General features: G+C 56.9%; 1 protein-coding gene across 1 annotated transcript in view; it reads left to right on the forward strand.

Annotated features, from left to right (window-relative positions):
• The window catches only part of Cdc42bpb (CDC42 binding protein kinase beta (DMPK-like)), a 51442-nt gene that overhangs the window by 20600 nt on the left and 5277 nt on the right, over positions 1-25565 (forward strand). The window contains exons 13-34 of the mRNA XM_013012940.1: positions 968-1078; positions 2238-2482; positions 2589-2694; positions 3233-3357; positions 3556-3661; positions 4297-4445; positions 6464-6558; positions 9150-9229; positions 12271-12357; positions 12665-12739; positions 14969-15074; positions 16361-16497; positions 16964-17103; positions 18551-18632; positions 19713-19929; positions 20085-20147; positions 20840-21436; positions 24226-24323; positions 24452-24536; positions 24635-24752; positions 25012-25129; positions 25506-25562. Coding sequence (XP_012868394.1) covers positions 968-1078; positions 2238-2482; positions 2589-2694; positions 3233-3357; positions 3556-3661; positions 4297-4445; positions 6464-6558; positions 9150-9229; positions 12271-12357; positions 12665-12739; positions 14969-15074; positions 16361-16497; positions 16964-17103; positions 18551-18632; positions 19713-19929; positions 20085-20147; positions 20840-21436; positions 24226-24323; positions 24452-24536; positions 24635-24752; positions 25012-25129; positions 25506-25562 — 2997 coding nt within the window. The remainder of the gene's footprint in view (positions 1-967; positions 1079-2237; positions 2483-2588; positions 2695-3232; positions 3358-3555; positions 3662-4296; positions 4446-6463; positions 6559-9149; positions 9230-12270; positions 12358-12664; positions 12740-14968; positions 15075-16360; positions 16498-16963; positions 17104-18550; positions 18633-19712; positions 19930-20084; positions 20148-20839; positions 21437-24225; positions 24324-24451; positions 24537-24634; positions 24753-25011; positions 25130-25505; positions 25563-25565) is intronic.

Below are 25565 nucleotides of genomic sequence, written 5' to 3' on the forward strand. Positions count from 1 at the left end.
AAAAAAAAAAAAAGATCTAGCTTTAGTTTTCTACAAGTAGTTAACCAATTTTACCAGCACCATTTACTGAAGAGGCTGTTAAAAAATATCTTTTCAGGACAGTAATAAGTATGTTAATGTAAGTACCATTTTCTTGAGATCCATTTATAAGAATGGAAAAGCATTCCTGATATTTTTGTTCATTTCAGTATCTAGCCCGGGTTCTCTTTCCTGTTTTCTTGCTCACTTGTGTCCAGGGAAGAAGCTGGCTCTCAAGTGGGGCCTGGTAAGGGTGGGGTGGGTCACGGCACGCCTCAGACCGGCACCCTCCCCCCGAGTGTGCACTGCTCCCCTGAGTGTTGACCTGCTCAGTAACAGCGTGAGCAGTGCTAGTACAAGTTCTGCTCACACTCACTTGATGGACTCCAGCATGGATGCACACTGTGTCTTTCAGGTCAGGATCTGGGGTGTTTAGCTCTAAGGACCTATTTGCTTTCTTCTTGTACACATTTGTAATTATAGCTAACTAGAATCCTAGGAATTATAGGTGAAATGAGAGGTCCTGGCTTTGCTTCCATAGACAAAGGCAGACTGGCCTTTAGCAGGATGCCACTGGTTGAAGCTGGGTTATGGTAGCATGGGGTACTGGCTGCTGTCTCTTCTCTTGAGGGGGTTTTGACTTTGATTTTAGAAAAGAACCCATGTTCCACATGTGACTGTGGCCCGGCGGCAGAGCCCTTCCTGAGCATGCACAGTGCCCGGGCTTCGTCCACTGAGACGATACTTGGGTTTCCTTTCCTGAAATTCCGTCTCCAGGGATCTATTGTCTTGTGTTGTGGCCAGCTGGCCCTGCTAGGGTGTGTCTCAGTGGGGGGTGAATCACCACAGGATCTTTCCAGAACCCTGTGCCTGGCGGGTGGCTCAGGAGAGTGCTGCGGCCAGGGGGCTTGTGCTGCGTCCACCCCAGGCAGATCTTGTGTCTTTGCAGCTGGAGCTGCAGCTCGAGGACGCCGTCGCCGAGGCCGCCAAGGAGCGCAAGCTCCGGGAGCACAGCGAGAGCTTCTGCAAGCAGATGGAGAGCGAGCTCGAGGCCCTCAAGGTAGCCGCCCCGCCGCGCCTGTGCGAGGCATCAGTACTTAAAATCTGGGTCGGTTCTGCTCGTGTGGAAGTTTTAGGCGTACATAGTAGGTTGTGGTACGTTTTCGGCTGATAACTTCCTTACATCCCCATCTTCTTTTTTTTTTGCCAGTCCTGGAGCTTGAACTTGGGGCCTGGGCGCTGTCCCTGAGCTTCTTTTGCTCGAGGCTAGCACTCTACCACTTGAGCCACAGCACCACTTCTGGCTTTTTCTGTGTATGTGGTGCTGAGGAATCGAACCCAGGGCCTCATGCATGCTAGGTGAACACTCTACCACTGAGCCACCTTCCTAGTCGGTACACCCCAGTTTCCTAAACTTGCCCAAATTCTTTTTTTTTTTTTTTTTTTGGTCCGGTCGTGGGGCCTGAACTCTGAGCCTGGCGCTGTCCCTCAGCTCTTCAGCTCAAGGCTAGCGCTCCACCACTTGAGCCACAGCGCCACTTCCGGCTTTTTTCTTTTTGCTTATGTGGTGCTGAGGAATCGAACCCAGGGCCTCAGGCATGCAAGGCAAGCACTCTACCACTGAGCCACCTTCCCAGCCCCAACTTGACCGAGTTCTGAAGAAGCGCTAGTGCCCACGTCCTGCTTCTGGGTATGGGAAGGCGGCCAGGGTCTTTGAGTTCTCCTTAGAGAAGTGGCCTTCCTGCCTGTGGTGTGGCCGAGCTCCATGCTGCGTGTGCTGCTGTCAGCTCTGCCTGCTCAGCCACTGGCCACGCTGCCTGCAGGCCTCTGCGTGCTGTGACCGTCCTCCCTCTGCCTGCCCGAATGCAGTGCGCCTCCATGCCAACCGTCCCCGCGTGGCATGCTCTGCGGCCTCGTGTGCTGCCGCCCTGCCTCGGAGCTCCACCACACACCTTCCCATGCGCCACAGACCCACATGGAGCCTGCCTAGTGCCATTGCCGCCTTTTACTCCTGTCTTGTCATTTATCCTGTGGTTTGCTTTCAGTTGCCAACCATGAAATCAGGGACTTTGGTGTCACCCCAAGTCATCAGAATGTTTCATGCAACAGCCCTAAAAGGGATGTTGTTGGTGAATGAATGTGGGGTGTGGCCGGTGTGGACAGACTGTAGGGCCGCAATCAGACTTGGGCATGTGTTGTTTGCTCCCGTGTGTCTGTAGATGAAGCAGGGCGGCCGGGGGCCAGGGGCCACGCTGGAATTCCAGCAGGAGATCTCCAAAATCAAGTCCGAGCTGGAGAAGAAGGTGCTGTTTTATGAGGAGGAGTTGGTCCGACGGGAGGCCTCCCACGTGCTGGAAGTGAAGAACGTGAAAAAGGAGGTGCACGACTCAGAAAGCCAGCAGATGGCCCTGCAGAAGGAAATCTTGGTGCTGAAAGACAAGTTAGAAAAATCCAGACGAGAGCGGTAAGCCTCCGGGAGCGGAACGTGAAACGCGCTCCCTGCGCGCTGGAGCCGGCTTGCGAGCGAGCCTGGGCCTGCACCCGCTCCTCACCCGCTCTCCTTCCCTCAGGCATCACGAGATGGAGGAGGCAGTGGGGACCGTGAAGGACAAGTACGAGCGGGAAAGGGCAATGCTGTTTGACGAGAACAAGAAATTAACTGCTGAAAACGAAAAGGTCATTTGAATTATCTCAGTGGTCACTGTGTGGAGAATTGGTAGTGTTTTTACCCTTGAGTCTTTGGTAGCTTTAGTTTGAAATGTTTTTGGTCTTTTTTGTTGTTATTCTTGTTAGTCATGGGGCTTGAACTCAGGACCTGAGCTTGTCCTTGAGCTTAAGGCTAGTGCTCTACCACATTGCGCCACAGCACCCTTCATTTTTCTGGTTATTCATTGACGGTAAGAGTCTTCCTGCACAGGCTGACCTCAAACACGATCCTCAGGTCTCAGCCTCCTGAGTAGCTAGGATTACAGCCATGAGCCAACAGTGCCTGTCTCTCTTTGGTCTTTTAAATGGGACGTTTTCATCCAGTGAGAGATGGCTAATGAACTGAAGTTACTAGCTCTGTCACTGTTAGGGTTAGATCTGAATTGAAATGTGACTTAAGTTAGTCACAAGTCCCTAGCTTAGTTGGGAAAAACAATGACAAAAACCTCCAGCTTCCGGTAAGGAGTGCCAGTTTAACCCGTGATTTGGTGAAATTGTTTAATTTCAGCTTTGTTCCTTTGTGGATAAACTCACAGCCCAAAACAGACAGCTGGAGGATGCACTGCAGGACGCGGCGTCCAAGAAGGAGTCGGTGGCACACTGGGAGGCGCAGATCGCAGAGATCATTCAGTGGTACGTGCCGGGCGGCCGGACACTGTTTGTGGCTGCCCACTGCCCCGGGCAGCCCTCCTTCTGGGCCGAGCCTCCCAGGACGCTGGCTGAAGCAGTGAGCACTTCCACGTCACCAGGCCAAGTGTCCCTCAGTCACAATCCCGAGACCCAGGAAAGACCGCGGCCCGGTGTGTAAGACAAGCCTGTACTCCCACCTAGGGTCAGCGACGAGAAGGACGCCCGCGGCTACCTCCAGGCGCTGGCCTCAAAGATGACGGAGGAGCTGGAGACTTTGAGGAGTTCCAGTCTGGGGTCCAGAACTTTGGTAGGGGTCTTCCCAATCCAGTGTGCTTGCAGCGAGGGTCCTTAGTGGAGCTGTTCTCTGTGTGAATGCGCCCCTGCCCCCCCCCCCCCCAGCCCGAGCCGCTCAGATTTCAGAGACAGACAGAGGTCAGCCCACTGGGGAACAGGTATCAGCTAGGCCACATGCTGAGCCAGTGACGACTGAACACGGGCTCCGTGGGTGGCTCAAGTAGCAGCCCCGGCTCCGCCTCCGGAGCTTTGTTTATCTACTCGACTCTGTAATGGGTAGAAAGTAAGAAACTCTAGCAAGTGTGCTCGAGGAAGGCTTGGAAGGAATGCGGGACAACACTTCTAGACGGCAGGACCCTCCAGAGCTCAGCGAGAATGCTGAATAAAGAAGCCGGCTGTCTGTAATCCCAGGAGTTAGGAGGCCAGGTTCTCTGCAGCCCGGGCTGGGGTGAGACCCTGCCGTCAGGCCAGCTGATCTGAATTCTGTCATTTAGAAAACTGAAAAAGAATAAAGGTTACGAAATAGGTCTGATGTTTAAATATAACCATAAAGGTTTAAGACTAGAAAAACATGAATTATTTGCTTACATTCATTTTATGTAACAAATAGCTTGTGATGTGTTTTTGATATTTTAACCACTGTGAAAGGATCCGCTTTGGAAAGTTCGCCGGAGTCAGAAGCTGGACATGTCAGCGCGGCTAGAATTGCAGTCTGCTCTGGAGGCGGAGATCCGTGCCAAGCAGCTTGTACAGGAGGAGCTGAGGAAGGTCAAGGACTCGAACCTCTCCTTCGAAAGGTACTTTGTCCTGTGGGAGAATGACAGCCCCAGGACCCGCCCTCAGCCTGTCAGGCCTGGTGTAGGAGTGTTGTGAAGGCAGGAAGAGCTCAGAGGAACAGAAAGGTGTGGCACCTAGTAGGTGCTTAGTAAGGACTGATTGGAGGAATGTACAAAAGCATCTGACCTGTGGAGGAGTTGACTAGCATTCTCAAAAAATAATGAGCACATGACAGTGGCTCATATGTGTAACTGTATCTACACAGGAGGGTGAACTCCGAGGATCACAGTTGAAACCAGCCCAGGCAGCCAAATCTGTGAGACTGTCTGAACAGCAAAAAGCCAGAACTGGAGGCATGGCACAAATGGTTAAGTGCTGGCTTTGAGTGAACACACCAAGACTGAGTTCAATCCCAGTACCTGCATACACAAACACAAACACTGAAATAGCAGGGAACTGAGTGTGGGGGCACACTGCTATAGTTTCAACCCTGTAGATACAGGGCAGGAGAATCATGAGTTCAGGGTCAGCCTGGGTACATAATGAGACCTTTGTCCTCTGGCCCTGTCACCACCCCCAGAAAAGCCAGGTGTGGTGGTGTCTGTCTACGCAGGAGGTGGGTAGGACACCTGTGAGTCTAGCCCTGGGGGAAAAAGTAGTAGATTCTGTCTGAAAAAAATAAGCAAAAAAAGAGCATAGATTGTGACTCAAGCAGTGGAGGCCTGAGTTCAAACCCCAGTACTATTTAAAAGAAAAAAAAATAAGCAAGCAAGCTAGGCGCTGTGGCTCATACCTGTAATTCCAGCTGCCCAAGAGGTTGGGATCTGAGGATCATGGTTGGAGGCCAGCCTGGACAGGAAAGGCCATAGACTCCCATCTTCAATGAACTACTCAAAAAAAGCCAGAAGTGGCACTGTGGCTCAAATGGTAGAGTGCTAGCCTAGAGAAAAAAAATAAAAGCTCAGGGGCAGCGCCCAGGCCCAGAGTTCAAGTTCCAGGACAAGGAAAAAAAAAAGAGAGAGAGAGAAGGAAGAATGAGGACATGAGTGCTGGTAGCTGTGGCTGCAGGTGCCTCAGCCCAGAGCTGTTCTCTGTGAGCTGCGGGTCTGCCCCTCCTCCCCAGAGGCTGTTCTGCCTTCACTGGTCATTGGTAGATCTCGAGTCCCAAATCCTGAAAACCAGTAGTGATGGCGTCCCAGATGTCCTGCCCTTGTGGCTGGGAGCCCAGGGGAACTGGGTGCTTCCAGCCCTGTGACCCTTGCACACCTCCACGCGGCAGGTATTCTTGTCTCCATTTTACAAACGGCACCGGGGCATGGGTATGAGCTAGAGAAACATGCCCTGCGCCCTCCTCCAGGCCCAGCTCGCCCCGCCACCACAGCTCTGATGGCGGGCGATCTGGGCTGCGTGGGGTCAGGTTGATCTGGAACAACATTTTAGAGTGTCAGAAACACCAGGTGCTACCCACACCACCACTGATGGGGAGGGAAAGACAGTCTAGGGCTTGACTTCAGGACCTTGCTTTTGTGCGGCTGGCTCTACCACCTGAGCCTGTCTCCAAGTCCTGTTTTTTGCTAATTATCTTTGAAATAGAATCTCAGGGAACTAATCTGCCTGAGCTGGCATCAAGCCGGGCACGACCCTGAAGCTCCCAGCCTCCCATGAAGCTGGGAGTCCGGTGTGAGCCGCTGGGGCTTCAAGTCATGGCTGGTGCTGGCTTGGGGCTCGCCCGCAGCCTGGGCACTGTTCCTCAGCTTCTTCACCCAAGACCAGCACTCTGCCACTTAAACCACAGCTCCACCTGTAGATTTCTTTGGTGCCTAATTGAAGATAAAAGTCTCAAGGACTTTCCTTCACGGCCTGACTTCAAATAATGATCCTCAGATCTCAGCCTCCTGAGTCACCGGCACCGGCCAGGTCACGACATTTGAATATTGGAGATGATATGGGTCCTCACGCACAGTGGACAGGCCCAGGGTGCCCCCCCCCCCACCTTCAGGCCTTCAGCACACTCACCACAATTCACCTTTCATTTTAGTAAACTAAAGGATTCCGAAGCCAAAAACAGAGAATTATTAGAAGAAATGGAAATTCTGAAGAAAAAGATGGAAGAAAAATTCAGAGCGGACACTGGTAATTAAAATAAGGATTTGAATGATTGAATATCAATCTTTTTTGCATGATTTTTTTTTTTTTGGGTCCGGTCGTGGGGCCTGAACTCTGGGCCTGGGCACTGTCCCTCAGCTCTTCAGCTCAAGGCTAGCGCTCTACCACTTGAGCCACAGCGCCACTTCCGGCTTTTTTCTTTTTGCTTATGTGGTGCTGAGGAATCAAACCCAGGGCCTCAGGCATGCAAGGCAAGCACTCTACCTCTGAGCCACCTTCCCAGCCCCTAAAAGCTTTTTTTCTTTTCTTTTCTTTTCTTTTTTTTTTTTGCTGCTTGTGGGGCCTGAACTCTGGGCCTGGGCTCTGTCCCTCAGCTCTTCAGCTCAAGGGTAGTGCCCGACCGCTTGAGCCACAGCACCACTTCCGGGTTTTTCTGCTTATGTGGTGCTGAGGAATCGAACCCAGGGCTTCATGCATGCAAGGCAAGCACTCTTACCATTGAGCCACCTTCCCAGCCTCGCATGATTTTCTTTTAGATTTAATAGGTTTTTCTTTTAGATATGTAAAGTACTTGCATAATTTCAGAGTCAAAAATTTGGAACAGTGTGTTCAAAGATACCTTGTACAAAGGTAATTACATCTCGTTATTCTTCTGTTTACCTTGAAAACGAAGCAGAGACTGGGTATGGTTTTGTGTGGAGTTACTTTTACAGTTACAGGTATGGTTGTGTGTTTGGGTCACGCAGAAGGCTGCGTGCTCTGGCGGTTGTGTAGCAGGAGATGAGCCCCAGCCTTGCGTGGGTGTGCTCCACACTGCGTGCCAGCCTTGTGCGTGCTGTGCCCAGCGCTGCGGCCGGCCCGTGCTGGCATACGTGTCACCCGGACCTCTGGAGGTTGAGGCAGGAGGATTATGAGTGAAAGGCAAGCTTGGGCTACATACTGAAGCCTTGTCTCAAAAAAAAGTCAGGTGTGGTGGAACCTGTCCATGTTCCCGGCCCTTGGGGGCCAAGGCCAGGGGATTGAGTTTGAGGGAAGCCTGGGCTTCCCTGGAGGCTGCACATTAGGACTGTGCCTCAGATAACCTCATTGAGCGAGCTGCTCCAAGGAGCCAGGCAGAATTTCGTGCTCCAGCTAGTTTGGAGTAGAGTTCTAGGAGTGGCTGTTGGGGCAGTGGTTTGGGTCCAAGTGGACTTCTCCCTGAGTGGGTGAAAGCGTCTGGGGTGGGCTTTATTTGACTCATTGCATAGAATTAGGGTCTTAGTTGGTATGAGAAGCTTTTTTGTTGTTGTTGTTGTTGGTCCTGGGGCGTGAACCTTGGGCTTGGGCGCTGTCCCTGCTCTCTTTAGCTCAAGGTGATCGCTCTACCGCTTGAGCCACAGTGCCACTTCCGGTTTTCTAAATGGTTTATTGGAGATAAGAGTCTCATGGACTTTCCTGCCTGGGCTGGCTTTGAACCATGATCCTCAGATCTCAGCCTCCTGAGTAGCTAGAATTACAGGCCTTAGCCACCGGCGCCCGGCTGAGAAGCTTTTTGATATATTGGTGATGTACGCTGCAGATATTCTTTGTGATTTGACATTGCTTGGATTTGTTGTTTTGCTCAGAGAATGCTTCTTTTTATTTATTTTTCAACATGTGATGCTGGGGACAAACCCTGAGGTCTTGTGCATTCTGTTCCTTTTTCTTTTCTGTAATGATGTCAGCCCCGGTCCTTGTGCTGCATGTGATGCTCTGTAACGGCTGACAGCTCACCCGGCCTTTTCCGTTTTTGTGTGTCAGTTTTTATATTGGTCTTACTCATTCCTGGCTCCCAGCACTTTCTGACTAATTAATTCAAGGGGCCACAAGTGTTTTACCCTAATCCTCACAAGGTTTTGTGTATGTGTGTGCATATGTGCATGTGTGTGCACATGTATGCATGTGTGTGCACATGTTATGCATGTGTGTTCATACACTGGTACTGGGGCTTGAACTCAGGGTCTGGCACTTTTGCTTAGTTCATAGCTGGTGCTCTGTCACGTGAGCCATACCTCCATTTCCTGCTTTTGCTGATTAATGGAAAATACGAGTCTTGTAGATTTGTCTGCCTGGGCTGGCTTCCAACTTCCATTCTCAGAGCTCAGCTCCTGAGCAATCGAGATCACAAGCATGAGCCCCTGGTGCCTGGCTTACTTAGGTTTTATAGATGGGTTCTGATTGTTACTTTGGTTGGGCTCAAACTCTTGACACTCCCACTTCAGCCTCCTGAGTAGCTAGACTATAGGTGTGTACCACTGTGCCTGGCTTCATTTCAGTTGTTCTGGTAGTTGGTCTCTTTGGAATTCGCTCCAACCTGCAGTTTGAGGCGTCTCCTGGTTTTCTCTTTCGACTGGAACTCTTTCTTGGTTCCACGTGGCTCTGGCTCACAAGGTCTCTGCTGTTTGGGGGTTCTCTGTCCAGTTGTGTGTCAAAACCTTCTTGCTTCTAATCCGTGGCTAACAGCCTTCGTCCCTCCTTTCTAGAGGCTTCTGAGCGCTGGGCATGTTGGTTCTCTTGCTCGCCTGCCTGTCGCTGATGCTGCAATCCTAGTCATGCTGTTTACAATGGAAACCAGTGTTTAACTTCCATCCCTCTTGCAGGGCTCAAACTTCCAGATTTCCAGGATTCCATCTTTGAGTATTTCAACACTGCGCCTCTGGCACATGATCTGACATTTAGGGTGAGTAATTTCTTTCTTTTTTTTTTTGGTTGGGCATGGGGCTTGAACTCTGCCCTCAGCTTAAGGCGAGCGCTCTGCCACTTGAGCCACAGTACCACTTCTGGTTTTCTGTTGGCTCATTGGAGATAAAGAGTCTCACAGCCTTTCCTCCCTGGGCTGGCTTTGAACCACGATCCTCAGATCTCAGCCTCCTGAGTAGCTAGGATTATAGGCATGAGCCACCAGCGCCTGGCTAGTAATGTCTTTTTTAAAGTGACAGATGCATTTATGTAAATTAAAAACCACAGAATTTTCTTTGACTGACGGACTAGAAAGTGAAGCTGTGGTGTGGGCCACACAGCTGGCCTGGGCTGCTACATGGGGACAGCCAGAGACGCATGCAGTGTCACTGCCCTAGCGAAGCGCTTTCATTTGATGACATGCGTGCTCCGAGCCTTTGGGGACTGGCTGTGTAGCGAGTGTTTGGGTAACTGAAAGCACATTAATGGCAACTGCCGGTCCCGTTGCCACTCCTGTCTCTCTGCTGTGTGTCCTCGGTAGCAGGCAAGGTGGCTGGTGAGTGACTGGCCCACGCCTTGGCCTGGCAGCCACTTTGGGTGATGGGGCTTTGTTGGTCGTGGAGCTTTGTTGGGTGGCATTGCCCGTGCGGCCGCCTGGGCGACAGGACAGGTGTTCTTGTTCAGGTGTGGCTGCGCGTGGCTGGCGGCGTTCAGTGAGGCAGGAGAGCTGCTCCCCTTCTCGGAAGCAGTGAGGGAGACGTGGTCTACGCCGCTGCTTGAAGCCAGTCGGGAGGTGGTAGCCACGACTTGATAGAAATTCCGGTGCACTCCTGCTGTTGCTTTTCCACCTTTCTACTGAGAGAATGTGGCCTGGACAAGATAGTGGGAACGGCGGGCGGCGCGTGCGCGCTCCCCACCTGGCGTGTGTGTACCGTGGCGGGCTCGCCCTCCTCCCCTGCACAGCATGCTTTCCCGGGATGAGGGGGAGAGGCAGCGGTTCACCCTGCTGAGCGCATGCGTCCTTCCTTGCGTCCTGGCCGCGTCCTGCGCCTGGGGCTCCTGCCGGGTCAACGGCCAGAGGTCGGGGTGGCAGTGTGCCCTCGGGGCTCCTTGCCATCCTCTTCTGGCACAGCACCTGCCCTCCGGGGCTCTGCAGGGCGGGCGAGGGCGCTCCTCCACACGAGCGAGCGCTCACGGCGTGGCTGTGCCCGTGCTGAGGTGGTGTCCAGAGCCGGGCAGTGAGAGTGGCTGCTCCCTGCGCGCAGACCCCGAGGGCCCGGCTGGCAGCCGCTCCGTCCCAGGCAGGGAGAGAGCAGCTTTCCTGTGGCTCTCACCACAGACGGCAGCTCCGGGGCGGTGGTTTCCAGTCGGTCCTGCCCCCAGCAAGCCACAGCCATGGGCTGCGTGGATCAGGGTGCTCTGCCACCCACAGCGTCCAGCCAGGCTTGTGAGCAGCTGGGGGCACGGGCCGAGCCCCCGCTGTGGGTGCAGCCAGCCCCGCAGCGCCAGCAGCGGGCCGGAGCACGCCAGGCTCTCGGCCGCCCCCTGCTGTGCTGCTGAGGGGAAGTGGCCACTTCGGTTCCTCCTGTTTGTGGCACCAAGGACCTGTCCTTGTCTGTGTCCTTTCTGCTAGCACCTTGGGAGGAAGTAACCGCAGACAGCACCCTACGTTCCTCCCTTCGCACCCTTTTGTCCATTACCCAGCTCGTGGGGTTCTGCACAGCTGAAGTACTCTGTGTCTCAGACCCCGGCGCTGACTCCGTGGTGCACCTTCCTTGTGGGGCGTTTCTAACCTGATCACCACTGCCGGCCAGTGGTGTCGGGTGCTGCCTTCCTTACACAGGGGCTCCTTACACAGCCTGGTAGAGCACAGCCCTTGGGGTGGAGCCTGATTTGGGCCCATGGGATTCTGGTGTGGAACCAGGGCAGTGTAGAGTGCTGTCTGGGCCGGAACGCAGCTGTGTGTTGTGGGGCGGCAGTGTGTGTCAGGAGTCGGCTATGGGAGCTGTGCAGGTGACCCTGGCGTTAGATGGAAGGCTGAGGAACGTCTTTGGAGCTCTGTGTTGCTGGAATAGGACACGAGTGTGCTCTGGCTCACAGGTCCCAGGACTCTAGCTCTCGGGAGTAGTGAGAAGCGTGGACCGGTTAGTCTGATGGTGCCAGGTCAGGTAAAAATGGCTGGGACTGCCCCGTGTCAGTGGCTTACACCTGCAGTTCTAGCTACTCAGGAGGCTGAGATCTGAGGAGAAGGTTTTTTTTGTTTTGTTTTGTTTTTTGTTTGCTCACGCCTGTAATCCTAGCTACTCAGGAGGCTGAGATCTGAGGATTGCGGTTCAAAGCCAGCCTGGGCAGGAAAGTCCTTGAAACTCTTATCTCCAGTAAACCACCAGAAAACTGGAAGTGGCGCTGTAGCTCAAGTGGTAGGGCACTAGCCTTGAGCTGAAGAGCTGAGGGACAGCGCTCAGGCTTAGAGTTAAAGCCCCACAACCTTAAAAAAAAAAAAAGAGTCTCACAGACTTTCCTGCCCGGGCTAGCTTTGAACCGGGATCCTCAGATCTCAGCCTCCTGAGTAGCTAGGATTATAGGCATGAGCCACCGGCACCAGGCAAGGATGAGGTTGGAAGCTAGCCTAGACAGGCAAGTCTCAGAGACTCTTACCTCCAATCAGTAAACAAGCTAGAAGTAGAGGTGTGGCTCAAGTAATAGAGCACCAGCTTTGAGTGAAAAAAGTTAAGAGAAAGCACAAGGCTGAGGTCAAGCCCCAGTACCAGCGTGCATCTGAGAGGCAAAGGGTTCACACTTCCCAGTGTCTGCCTACCGTGGCCAGGCAAGTAGGTGATGCGGGTGTGCGCTAGAGGTGACAGGTGACACTCGCCTGTGGGATGATATTGGCTTCCCCACTCTACCTGCCCACATTCTCCTCGGACCCTTAGAGCACCGGGGGTGGTGGTCCAAGACAGAGGGTAGCTGGGAGGGGAGCGGATGGGTCAGGAGGGCCCTGGCCTGCCTGGTAAGTAAGGAATGCTGTCTTTTCTTACACAGGGCAGCTCGGCTAGTGAACCAGAAACACAAGGCTCCAAGCCGGAAGTGACCTCTGCTTCTGTGGCTGCAAGTGCAGAACAGCAAGAGGTAATGCTGGTGCCCTGAGTGTGCCCATGTGGGTGCTTGTGTGACACCCATGCCGCTGGAGGAGCCCCGCTGACCCGGCCAGCCCCTGTGTCACCCTGTGTGCGCCCCTACCAGACTCCTGCCCCCTACCTTCAGACTCCATTAGCACATCAGCTGATGACGAGGCTGCAGCAGGTGTTTCAACAATGTAGTAAATTAAAAATGCAGGACGTTCATTATTAATACATTCTAGAGGGAAATAAACCCTAGTGGGGCCACCAGCCAAGAGCCGAGCTGGTGGTGCTCACCGTGCCCGCTTGCCTCCCAGGACATGGCCCGCCCGCAGAGGCCGCCCGCCCTGCCCCTGCCCAACGCACAGCCCCTCACCCTGTCTGGACCAAAGGTAGGTGGCATGTCAATTCTTTTTTTTTTTTTTTTGCCAGTCCTGGGCTTGAACTCTAGGTCTGGAGGCTGTCCCTCAGCTCTTCAGCTCAAGGCTAGCGCTCTACCACTTGAGCCACAGTGCCACTTCTGGCTTTTTTCTTTTTGCTTATGTGGTGCTGAGGAATCGAACCCAGGGCCTCAGGCATGCAAGGCAAAGCGCTCTACCACTGAGCCACCTTCCCAGCCCGCATGTCAATTCTTAAAGATCTCCTTCCAACCTGGCACTTGGGGCTCAGGCCCGTAATCTTTACGCATGAGGCTAAGATCTGAGGATTGTGGTTTGAAGCCAGCCTAGGCAGGAAAGTCTGTGAAACTCTTAACTACATTAACCACCAAAAAGCTGGAAGTGGAGCTGTGGCTCAAGTGGTAGAGCTCCAGCCTTGAGTAATAAAGCTCTGGGACTGGCGAGGAAAAAAATAAAAGTGTGTGTGAACAGGGTGTGCTATTTTGTGTGCACCTTAGGGTCCTCATGTTGCTCAGCATAGCATGTTTTCACCCCAAAGCCACCCAAGTGTGTGCCCCTGAAAGCTGTCTGCGTGCAGTCTCTGGTGGGCTCTCCTCTGTCTGGTCCTTTTCCATGTTTGTTGATAATTATCTGTCTGTGCTTAGCTGTGATGCTTTCTCCCCCAACACAAGTGCCTCCATGTCTTCATCCCCGCCTTGTTGTAGGCCTTGGGGTTGGTCTTCGTTCTCTAAACACTAATGCAGACTAAGTTTTCCTGTTGTGTCCAGGCCCTGGGCTAGGCGTGGCAGCCCAGCCTCCGTGCTTTGAGCAGTAGATTCGGCTGCTGGAGCCTGGATGGAGACAGGAAGGGACCTTGTCAGAGGAACATCAGCTTTGGCTTTGGACTTAGGGTCTTGGAGAACCAGGGACTGTTGGGCGCTGGTGGCTCACGCTTGTCATTCCAGCTACTCAGGAGGCTGAGATCTGAGGATCTCGCTTCAAAGCCAGCCCAGGCAGCAAAGCCTGTGAGACTCTTATCTCCAACAAACCACCAGGAAACCAGAAGTGTTGGTGTGGCTCAAGTGGTAAGGGCACTAGCTTTGAGCTGAAGAGCTGAGGGACAGTGCGCAGGCCCAGAGTTCAAGCCCTATGACCAAAAAAAACAAAAACAAAAACAAAAAAACCAGGGACCTTGGGAGACCATAGTGTGGAAAGATGTGCTTCCCAGATGCAGCTCTGTAAGAGCCGGTGACAGTGGGGCCGCCCCTCCTCCCTGCTGGCCTCCAGCCTCCCCTGTACTGCCTCCTGCCCTCCTCTCCCCCGCCCCAAAGTCCATTCAGCTGTCTGCTTTGTCACCAGGTGGAGGCTTTATAATCACCATCCTTGGGCTGGGAAGGTGCTCAGTGGTAGAGCATTTGCTTAAATGCCTGAGGCCCTGGGTTTGATTCCTCAGCACCACATAAGCAAAAAGAAAAAAGCCGGAAGTGGCACTGTGGCTCAAGTGGTAGAGCGCTAGCCTTGAGCTGAAGAGCTGAAGGACAGTGCCCAGGCCCAGAGTTCAGGCCCCACGACCGGATCCAAAAAACAAAAAAAAACCCCAAATATAATCATCATCCTCTCCAGCCAGCCTCGCCCCTTCCTCTCCCATGGTCACCCCGAAAGCCTGGCCTTCCCCACCAGGGCACGGGGTCTTCCCAGGCTTTGCTTGTACAAACTGTCCTGTCCTGGTCACTTGCTCAGAGCTGCTCCAGGTAGACTGGGCTCCCAGAGCCGGCCAGTGCTGGTGCCTAGGTAAGGAGTGTGCTGTGACAGGCATCTGCTCACACACAGTCCTGCAGCTGCGCCCGGCTGTGCTGGCGGGTCTCAGTGGGGCAGCGTGTGGACTGGGCTTTGCCTAGGCCCCATGGCAGCCTTGGCCACTGCAGAGAAATGCTACATTTCAAGATAATGGCAAAGTTGGGTATAAATTGATCACAGCAGAAAAATCACGTCTTGGTTCCTGGTCCTGAGTGAGGGGTGTGTGTGTGGGGGGGTAATTATAATGGAACTTAATTCAAGGTCCTGCTGTCAGCTTGTTCAGTCACAGCTGATGAACCACACCTCCCGTCCAGCTTTTTGCTGGTTAACTGGATCCAGTGTCCCATGGACTTTTCTGCCTTCGCCACTTTCCACTTGGGACCCTCGGATCTCAGCCTTGCGCATGGCTAGGAGTGCAAACTGATCAGTTCTTTTTGTTCTCCACAGCCCAAAGCTCATCAGTTCACCATCAAGTCCTTCTCCAGCCCCACCCAGTGCAGCCACTGCACCTCGCTGATGCTAGGACTGATCCGACAGGGCTACGCCTGTGAGGGTGAGTGCCGCGCAGGCCAGGCCTCCGGCCCTCCGCTGGGCGCCAGGCCGCGCTGGCCTATTCCACCAGGCCGTCCTCAGGCCTGCCTGGGAGTTGTTCTGAGGGTGAGTGCCGCGCGGGCCAGGCCTCCGGCCCTCCGCTGGGCGCCAGGCCACGCTGGCCTATTCCACCAGGCCATCCTCAGGCCTGCCTGGGAGTTGTTCTGAGGGTGAGTGCCGCGCGGGCCAGGCCTCCGGCCCTCCGCTGGGCGCCAGGCCGCGCTGGCCTATTCCACCAGGCCGTCCTCAGGCCTGCCTGGGAGTTGTTCTGAGGCTTGAACTCAGGGTCTGGGCTTCATTTGCTCAAGGCTAGCACTCTTAACACTTTGAGCCACCGCTCTACTTCCAGTTTTTGACTAGTTAATTGGAGATCAGAGTCTCATGAAGTTTCCTGACCAGGCTGGCTTCAAACCGCAATCCTTACATCTCAGTCTCCTGAGTAGCTCGGATTACAGGTGTGAGCCACAAGTACCCAGGCTTTCAGCTTTTTTTTTTGATAGATATGAGTCTCACAGACTTTCCTACCTTGGCTAGCTTCCAACCATGATCCTCAGATCTCAGCCTCCTGAGTAGGATTACGCCTGTGATCCCTCCCTCACCCCCCTCTCTCCTGGCCATTATTTTCACCCTGTGCTGGGATCTGCTGACAGCCCGGCAGCCCATTCACTCTGACCTCAGGTCGTTTGTAGAAGGGTTCTGCAGAAGCAGTTTTTCTGTTGTCTTCACAGAAGCCTTTTCTTTTGTCACTTTGTCAGGATTTGTTTTTGTTTTGTTTTTGCCAGTCCTGGGGCTTGAACTCAGGGCCTGAGCTTCTTTTGCTTAAGGCTAGCGCTCTACCACTTAAACCAGGGCGCCACTTTGGGCTTTTTCTGTTTATGTGACACCGAGGAATGGAACCCAGGGCTTCATGCATGCTAGACAAGCACTCTACCGCTGAGCCACCTTCCCAGCCCTGTCACAAGTTTTTTGATGGGCTCTGTGCACTGGCATGCACGCCTCGTGCCCACTGCCTGGAACCTCACAGGGTTGTGGGCAGATGTGGACACTGGCCTGCGTGGTGGAGGACGTGCTCTGGACCCCACGGGACAGCCTGAGGTGTGCCCTCCCTCCTCTTCCTTGTGAGGGCTGCTCCCGTGTTGAGGTGCAGCTGAGAGAGGACCTCTCCATGCCTGGGCCCTCGGGCTTCCCGCGTGGGCGTGGCAGCTGTGCTGCGTGGGCTGCACCTCACGAGCCGGCCCTCACTTGCAGTGTGCTCGTTCGTCTGCCACGCGGCCTGCAAGGACAGCGCCCCCCAGGTGTGCCCCATTCCTCCAGAGCAGTCCAAGAGGCCCCTCGGCGTGGACGTGCAGCGAGGCATCGGCACCGCCTACAAAGGCTATGTCAAGGTAGGGAGGGGCCGCGCTGCTCGCAGCCTGGATGGCTGGTTTTCCGAGTCATTTGCAGTCCCGGAGGAATAGGCCGTGGCCGCACACCAGTCGCTCTTGATGTGGGCCTGGCGTGTGTGTTGGGAGAGGCTGCAGGCCAGCTCCATAGCTGTCTGACCTGACCAGCAGCGCCCCGAACCCGGGACGCATTCTACTGTGCACTCGGGACTTGGCGTCAGCCGCGAGCTCTAAGTGGTGCCACACAGAGCGTCGCCCGCGCCCACCCTGCCGAGGGCAGCGCGCTGTGTGCTGACAGCCAGCCCTTCCTCTCACGATGCGCCAGTACCGCCCCACCCCACCCAGCACGGCCTGGCCACTCCCCTGGCAAGAGGCTGAGAGCCGTGCTTGGGGCAGCCCCACAGCTGGAGGTGGACCCGGGTGCGTGTTGCCTGCCCCCTGCCCCAGAGAACACGCCTCTTGTCTGCAGGTGCCAAAGCCCACGGGCGTGAAGAAGGGCTGGCAGAGGGCCTACGCCGTGGTGTGCGACTGCAAGCTCTTCCTGTACGACCTGCCCGAGGGCAAGGCCGCACAGCCCGGCGTTGTTGCCAGCCAGGTCCTGGACCTCAGGTAGATGTTTGCTCTGTGAACTGTGCTTCACTTCTAGATCCTGCTCCGATGAGTGTGTAAATGAGTCAGGCAAATCAAGCCTGTAACACAGCTTCATCTCCTTAGAAGAATTGTACTGCTTCAAAAGAACACGATACGGGGCTGGGAAGGTGGCTCAGTGGTAGAGCGCTTGCCCTGCATGCCTAAGGCCCTGGGTTCGATTCCTCAGCACCACATAAGCAAAAGAAAAAAGCCGGAAGTGGCCCTGTGGCTCAAGTGGTAGAGCGCTAGCCTTGAGCTGAAGAGCTGAGGGACAGCGCCCAGGCCCAGAGTTCAGGCCCCACGACTGGACCCAAAACAAACAAACAAAATAACACGATACGATGTTCTGGCTTTGGGTATTTCTGTGTAGAAATCTTGTCGGGCATGTTACATAAAAATATGTGCCGAGGCCAGGCGCCGGTGGCTCATGCCTGTAATCCTAGCTACTCAGGAGGCTGAGATCTGAGGATCGCGGTTCAAAGCCAGCCCGGGCAGGAAAGACTGTGAGACTCCTATCTCCAGTAAACCACCAGAAAACCGGAAGTGGCGCTGTAGCTCAAGTGGTAGAGCGCTCGCCTTGAGCTGAAGAGCTGAGGGACAGCGCCCAGGCCCAGAGTTCAAGCCCCACGACCGACAAAAAAAAAAAAAATATGTGCCGAGAACGAGCAATAACCACAGGGGCCCTGAGAAAAGCGGCAGCATGTGCTGTCTCTACCTCTCCCTGCAGTAGGTTGACGCTGTGGCCTCGACTCCACCGTGCGAGCCATGGCGTGGCCTGGCTGCCACCCTCTACCTCCTGTCAGGTTCACATGCCTGCCCGACTCCCAGAATGAAGGCGCAGGCGGCCAGAGTTTGCCTCTGGCATGCCAGAGGGCGTGCTCAGGCCATGGCACAAAATGCTGTGCCCACACCAGCGCCATGGACATGCAGGTCTGCTCTGCCCAACACTGGGTGGCAGGCATGTCTGGTTGGCACTCAGCCTGGGGCCACAGCAGCTCCCCAGGGACAGCCACAGAGCACGCGTGGGTCCATCAGAACTGGCTGCCAGTGTCTTCCTCTCTCCACGGCCTGGCTCGAGGGCACCTGCGTGCATGTGCCCCAGCCTGGCATGAGCCCGTGCCGCGGCTGCTGTCTGAGCCGGAACTCTGCCTGTGCCAGGCACGGTGCGCAGGTTCTGGAGCGTGTCAGAGCTGGCGGGCCGCCGGCTCCATGTGTGTGCTCTCGCTCACAACTGGGCAGGGGCGACTGCCTGAGTGCACCTCAGAAGACGGGGTGCGGGTGAGCACGGTGGCGTCCAGTGTGGGCTTTGCCCTCGGCCTTCGCCAGCCGTGGAGTCTGAGAGGTTTGCGCCGGCGGCGGCCCAGGCAGCAGGGCACCGGGAGGGCGGCTGTTCTTCCTGGAGCTCTGAGTGCTGCTTTCTTGCCAGAGATGAAGAGTTTTCAGTGAGCTCCGTTCTGGCTTCGGACGTCATCCATGCAACTCGCCGAGACATTCCTTGTATATTCAGGGTAGGAGTTTCTTTTATTTCTTCCGTTCTAGCTTTCAGAGCCCATTTTATTAATCCTGAGAGACCCATACAGGTAGAATCAGTGGCTCTGTGAGCCGCGCATGCTCTGTGAGGGAGTCCTTGTGGCTTGCTCAGCCCGCCACGTGCTTCTTGTCCCCCGCCTCCCCCCTCCCCCACGTCACACGTCACACAGGCTGCCGGCGCCGCCCTGGGGGCCCTCATCAGCCACCATGCCACCGCGCTGGAGGAGCTTCTGGCAGATGCTGTGCAAACTGTCTGCTTTGGGAGCTGGCTGAGTCCGACTGTCGGGTCCCCACGCACTGCCTCGTGCTGGGCACTGTGGGGTTGTCAGCTGTGAGCGCTCCACACCCTCCCACCCGCCACTGGGAAGTTTTGTTGAACACAAAATTTGGTTAACCACAAAATTAGTCCAAGAGTGATTTTTTTTTTGGTAAGTCACATTTATTCAGAAACAACCTCTTACACACACACACACAGATCCAAATTGCTATCACTGTGTGATGGTGCAAGTATCATTTGGGACTGTGGAAGCAAGCACCCTGTTCTCCTGGATTCACCCAGTGAGCGCCACAGGAAGCCAGCGTGTGTTACCTTCCCGGAATCACACTCGAAGAGTAACTTTTCATTATAGCCAGGTGCCAGAGGGCTGAAAGCTGAGGACTGCAGTTCAGAGCCAGCCTAGGCAGGAGAGTCTGTGAGGCTCTTACCTCAGCCACCAGAAAGCTAGAAAGAGGGAAGGGGGGACAGCCCAAATGGTAGAGCACCGGCCTTGAGCATAAAAGCCAAAAGAGAGCTTGAGGTCCTGGGTTCGAGCCCCAGTCCCACAGATACACACAAAGAGTGTTCAAGAAAGCAGTGTTCCACTAGGCAGTTTGCCAGAGTGTGGAAACCGGCCAGGAAGGACTTCCCGAGCCGTCTCAGTAGCAGTGCTGCAGACCGCGTCTGTGCAGTAGCATCGTAGCGTTGAGGCTGTCCACCCCGCTGGCGCCCGGACCCCGCTGCACAGCGCCGCGCTGTGACCTGACTCTCTCTGCTGTTTCTCTCGTTTTCTCTCGTGAAGGTGACGGCCTCTCTCTTAGGTTCCCCCTCTAAGACCAGCTCTTTGCTCATCTTGACGGAGAACGAGAATGAGAAGAGGAAGTGGGTGGGGATTCTGGAAGGGCTCCAGGCCATCCTGCACAAGAACCGGCTGCGCAACCAGCTGGTGCACGTGCCACAGGAGGCCTACGACAGCTCCCTGCCGCTCATCAAGGGCATCCTGGCCGCCGCCATCGTGGGTACGTGGAGGCAGGGTCTGGAGGGAGTTCTATAATGCTGCCGAGAGTTGGAGCAGGTTTAGGCCACGCCCCTGCTGGTCCCCCCCCCCCCCATGTGCAAATGCTGTGTGCTGCACGTAGCAACAGGCTCACAGCCCCGTCTTTGTTGTCCCCAGATGGAGACAGGGTGGCCGTGGGCCTGGAAGAGGGATTGTACGTGATAGAGCTCGCTCGCGACGGTGAGTAGAGACCGCGTGGCAGGCTCTACGGGGACAAGCACGGGCACATGAGTCACTTGGATGCCCAAGGACTGCACCAGGGAAAGGAAAGGCACACAGCAGGCAGTGCAGGCGTGGGTTCTGTTGTGTGGCCTTGACCGTGCCTGGGCACGGTGGTCGGGGGCGTTGCGTGCCTCACCCAGCGGCGAGCCCTTGTTTGGTGTGGGCTCTCCGGGAGGGCAGGCCAGGGATGGAGACCTGAGAACCGTGCGGTTCCTAGTGCGCTGAAGCGTCTCCTGGAGATGGGGTCCTCGTACACCCGGCATGGCTCACTGGCCAGCCAGGGGAGGTGGGGTCTCCCACCCAGCCTTACCCCGCAGCCCGGGCAGAGGACTAGATAGGCAGAGGCTGAGATTTCCGAGGCCCCGGCCCCAGTTCTGGACCTGTTGTGGGGGTCTGGGGCAGCCAAGTTCTTTCTCCCTTGGAGGCCTGGCGAGCGGCGGTGAGGGGTGGGTGAGGAGTGGCGCAGTGCCTGGGTTTCCACCCGCAGGGCGTCTGCCTTAGCCGTGAGCCGCGTGAGCCCGGCTGCCGGGGCAGATGGAGTGTCACCGGGATGGCAGGATGAGGGCCCTGTCCCCACGAGACAGGGCTCCGCCCTCGCAGAGCTGCCACGGAGCCCGATCCCGGCCACTCGCAACGTGCCCTCTTTGCAGTGATCGTGCGTGCTGCCGACTGTAAGAAGGTGTACCAGATCGAGCTCGCGCCCAAGGAGAAGATCGTCATCCTGCTGTGTGGCCGCAACCACCATGTGCACCTCTACCCCTGGGCCTGCCTGGACGGCACCGAGGGCAGCTTCGACATGAAGCTCCCGGAGACCAAAGGTTGCCAGCTCATGACCACCGCCGTGCTGAGGAAGAACGCGTGCACCTGCCTGTTTGTGGCCGTGAAGCGGCTCATCCTCTGCTACGAGATCCAGAGAACTAAGCCTTTCCATAGAAAGTTCAGTGAGCTCGTGGCTCCGGGACACGTGCAGTGGATGGCTGTGCTCCAGGACAGGCTCTGTGTCGGCTACCCTTCTGGGTTCTCTCTGCTGAGCATCCAGGGGGACGGGCCACCCCTGGACCTGGTGAACCCCAGTGACCCCTCGCTTGCGTTCCTCTCGCAGCAGTCTTTCGATGCTCTGTGCGCTGTGGAGCTCAAAAGTGAGGAGTACCTGCTCTGCTTCAGCCACATGGGAGTGTACGTGGACCCTCAAGGCCGGAGGTCGCGTAGGCAGGAGCTCATGTGGCCTGCGGCTCCCGTTGCCTGCAGTATGTATATGTTCTCTGTTGCTGCTCTACTCGGCAGTCGGCTTGCATTCCCTTTGCTTTGGTTTGTCTCCCTGTCACAGGACAACAGCGGCCTGGCCACGGGGGCCAGACCTGGGCCGGACACCACCAAGGAGTGCGGGGTCTGGCCACTGTGCCTGCCCGGCCTGCCAGCGGCCCCAGGCACAGCCACTCCTCCGCCGGAGCCCAGGGGCTGGGGGCTCCGTGGGCACTCGGGTGCACCCAACAGATGATCTGAAGGTTCCTTTCTTTGAAAGGCATTCCTCGTAGAGAACCAACGTACAGGGCTGTGTGAACAAGCTAGAGGTCTGGTGTTCAGGTGGACTGCAGGACCACTGTCCCCGTGCAGTACCGCTGCGCCCGTGCAGTGCCCCTGTACCCACGAGGTGCCGCTGCGCCCGTGCGGTGCCCCTGTACCCACGAGGTGCCTCTGTACCCACGAGGTGCCGCTGCACCCGTGCGGTGCCCCTGTACCCACGAGGTGCCGCTGCGCCCGTGCATTGCCACTGTACCCACGAGGTGCAGCTGTACCCATGCGGTGCCCCTGTACCCACGAGGTGCCCCTGTACCCACGAGGTGCCCCTGTACCCACGAGGTGCCGCTGCGCCCATGCAGTACCACTGTGCCTGTGCAGTGCTCTGTGCCTTTGCAGTGCCGCTGTACCCATGAGGTGCCGCTGCACCCTTGCGGTGCTGCTGCGCCCGTGCGGTGCTCTGTACCCATGAGGTGCCGCTGCACCCGTGCGGTGCTGCTGCGCCCGTGCGGTGCTGCTGCGCCCGTGCGGTGCTCTGTGCCTTTGCAGTGCTACTGCGCCCGTGCGGTGCTGCTGTGCCCGTGTGGTGCCAGTTGCTCTGTGCTTGTGCAATGTGGTTAGAATAAGCAGCTGTGCTGAGCCAGGTTCTGGTGGCTCACGCCTATAATCCCTGCTACTCAGGAGCTGAGATTTGAGGATTGTGGTTCAAAGCCAGCCTGGGCAAGAAAGTCTGTGAGACTCTTATTCTTTTTTTTTTTTTGGGTCCAGTCATGGGGCCTGAACTCTGGGCCTGGGTGCAGTCCCTCAGCTCTTCAGCTCAAGGCTAGCGCTCTACCACTTGAGCCACAGCGCCACTTCCAGCTTTTTTCTTTTTGCTTATGTGGTGCTGAGAAATCGAACCCAGGGCCTCATGCATGCAAGGCAAGCGCTCTACCACTGAGCCACCTTCCCAGCCCTGAGACTTATTCTTATCTCCAGTTAACCACCAGAAAACTGGAAATGGCGTTGTAGTTCCAAGTGGTAGAGCACTGGCCTTGAGCAAAAGAGCTTGGGGACAGTGCCCAGGCTGTGTTGAAGCCCCATGGCTGACGATAAAAAATAATAATAAGCAACTGCGGAGGGCGGCACACGAGAAGCTAGTGCGGCCCTCGAGGGAGGCGTGCGCTCCACAGAGCTTGCTGCGCTGCACGCCTGCTTCTGTCTCTTTTCAGGGCTTGTAGCGCCGGGGGACAGGTCAGCACAGGAACGGGTGGCTAGTGAGGCGCAGCATGGACTCGGCCTTTGGGTGTGCTGGCACCTGAAGCTAAAGCCTGTGCGGCCTTCAGTGGGCCTTGCTGAGCTGGCATGTGCCCAGCACAGCAGAGCTGGCGCACGGCGTCCTGACACGCCGCATGCAGGTGGGGCCAAGCAAGGGTCAGAGCCCCCAGAAGGAGGCGGTCGTGGCCTTTGTGCCCCTGCCTGGTTTCACGCCTCTCCGCGCCCTGCCAGCCTCCAGAGCTGCCGTTTTCTGCCGTGTTCTCCGTGCCAGGACCCTGGCAGCCGCGTGCACTCTTCGGGGATCCTGGCTGCCCCCCCCCTTCCTCTCACCCCCTCGCAACGCGTATGTCACTCCAGCTGTGGAATTGGCAAGGGCAGAAAGTAGCATTGAGGCCGGAGCGGTGCTTGCAGGAGCCCCATGCCGGTGCCGGCGCTGGCGCTGGGGTCTGGCCGTCCCTGGCGTGCAGGCCCACGTGCACCCCTGGAGCTTTGGCGTTTAATCATCATTGATCAAGCCTGCACTGTAGGCACCCACTCGGAGCTTGGTCTTCCGAAAGCTCACTCGGTGATGGCACTGCGGGTGTGCCTGGAGCCTAACTCCGAGGTGTTTGACACAGGGGCTGCATCTTACCTGCAGGCTGGAATCATTTTCTTCTTTTTTTGTACTTAAAGGAGAGGATGATTGCATAGTCGGGTTGGAATGTGCTAGAGACAGATGCTTTTTAAGTGCATCCGTTTTCTGTGGGCATTGCGTTGGGTAGAGGCGAATGGGCCCGTGTCTGGGCTGCAGTCTCTCCTTGAAGCCGTGCTGTGTGGGGCCGGGCCATGACAGGGGGTTGGGCTGGGTGGCAGTGCTGCCCTAACTGCCCTCTTCAGTTTCACATACCTCGCGGACCGTGGCCAGGGATGTCTGGGACATCTGTGACCCAGTGCCGCGGGGCTGGGGGGAGAGGAAGCCCGGGGCCCGCCCGGGCGGAGCTGTGGTGTCCTGAACACTCGTTCTAAAAACGGATTTGCTAGTGTAAACATCCAGCCCTACCTGGCTTCCTGACCCCGAGCCTTTGCTTGGCAGCGTGGCCCTCGGCGTGCCTGCAGCACTGTGCTCTGTCTGAGCTGAGACCTGGTGCTGCAGCCGCGCTGGCCTCTCGCGGGGCATTGGGGGGGTCCGGTGGGAGGCACCGCAGGAGGCTGTGCTGCAGAGGGCACGGGGGGGGGGCACAGCAGGGCACAGGAGCCCCTGCTCACGGCCCGCCCCTCGCAGGTCGCAGCCCCTCACACGTGACGGTGTACAGCGAGTATGGTGTGGATGTCTTCGACGTGTGCTCCATGGAGTGGGTGCAGACCATCGGCCTGCGGAGGGTGAGGCGGGTGGGGTCCCCTCTGCTCACCCAGCCCCGGTGCCCCCTCCCTGGTGCCCCCCTTCCGCCCGCCCCTGTGCACCCAGTGCCTGCCCCATCCAGCGCCCGTGGCCTCTCTGGTCCCCGCAGATCCGGCCGCTGAACGCGGAGGGCAGCCTCAACCTGCTGGGCTGCGAGCCTGCCCGCCTCATCTACTTCCGGAGCCGGTCCTCGGGTGAGGGGGAGCGGAGGGAGGGAGGGAGGGGGAGAAGAGGGAGAGGCTGGGGGAGGGTCCCTTCACGCCTGCCCTGCCCACCCCCCCTCCCCGCCCAGGCACAGTCCTCAACGTGCCAGACACCTCGGATGGCAGCAAGAAGCAGATGCTCCGGACTCGCAGCAAGAGGCGCTTCGTCTTCAAGGTGCCGGAGGAGGAGCGGCTGCAGCAGCGCAGGTGAGGGCGGGGGTGGTGGGAGGGGTCCCCTCCGCTGGCCGGCGCTGGGGGTCCCCTTCCCTGTGGCCCGTGCTGGGGGACCCCTCCGCTGGCCCACTCTGGGGGTCCCGTCCGTGTGGCCCGCGCTGGGGAACCCCTTGGCTGGCCTGCTCTGGGAATCCTCCACTGGATGCTCTGAGGTCCCCTCCCCTGGCCGGCGCTGGGTGCTTGGGGGGGCTGGACTCGGCACTCCCGCACTCAGGCCCTTTCCTTTGCACAGAGAGATGCTCAGAGATCCGGAGTTGAGATCCAAAATGATTTCCAACCCCACCAACTTCAACCACGTGGCCCACATGGGCCCCGGGGACGGCATGCAGGTGCTCATGGACCTGCCGCTGGTGCGTGCGCATGGAGAGGGATGGGGAGGGTGGAGGGGGGGGACAAGGGGAGGGGGGTGGGGGGACAGGCCCGCGCCCTCCCGCCCAGGGTCCTGCCTGTGCTGTGCTGTCCCGTGGTCTCTGGTGGGTGTTTTCCTGGCACTGCTGGACCACGTTGGGGCCGGCGTGGGGCTGGTGTGTGTGCGGCCTTGGCCCCTTGTGTCACCGTAGCGGGAGTCTCCGTGCGTGGCGTGGCGTGGCGTGGCTTGCTGTATTTCGGGGTTCCTGTGGGACTGGCGTTGTTGGTTCCCAGTGACCAGAGGCCTGGTGGTGTCGTGGCTGTGGGGGTGCGCAGCCCCGGCGCCCGCGGCCGTGCTCATGGGCCTCTCTCCCTCAGAGCGCTGCGCCCCCGGCCCAGGAGGAGCGGCCGGGCCCCGGCGCCCGGCAGCCCCCCGCC

The sequence above is a fragment of the Dipodomys ordii genome, unplaced genomic scaffold (genome assembly GCF_000151885.1).
Source record: "Dipodomys ordii isolate 6190 unplaced genomic scaffold, Dord_2.0 Scaffold2, whole genome shotgun sequence".
Taxonomy (NCBI): domain Eukaryota; kingdom Metazoa; phylum Chordata; class Mammalia; order Rodentia; family Heteromyidae; genus Dipodomys; species Dipodomys ordii.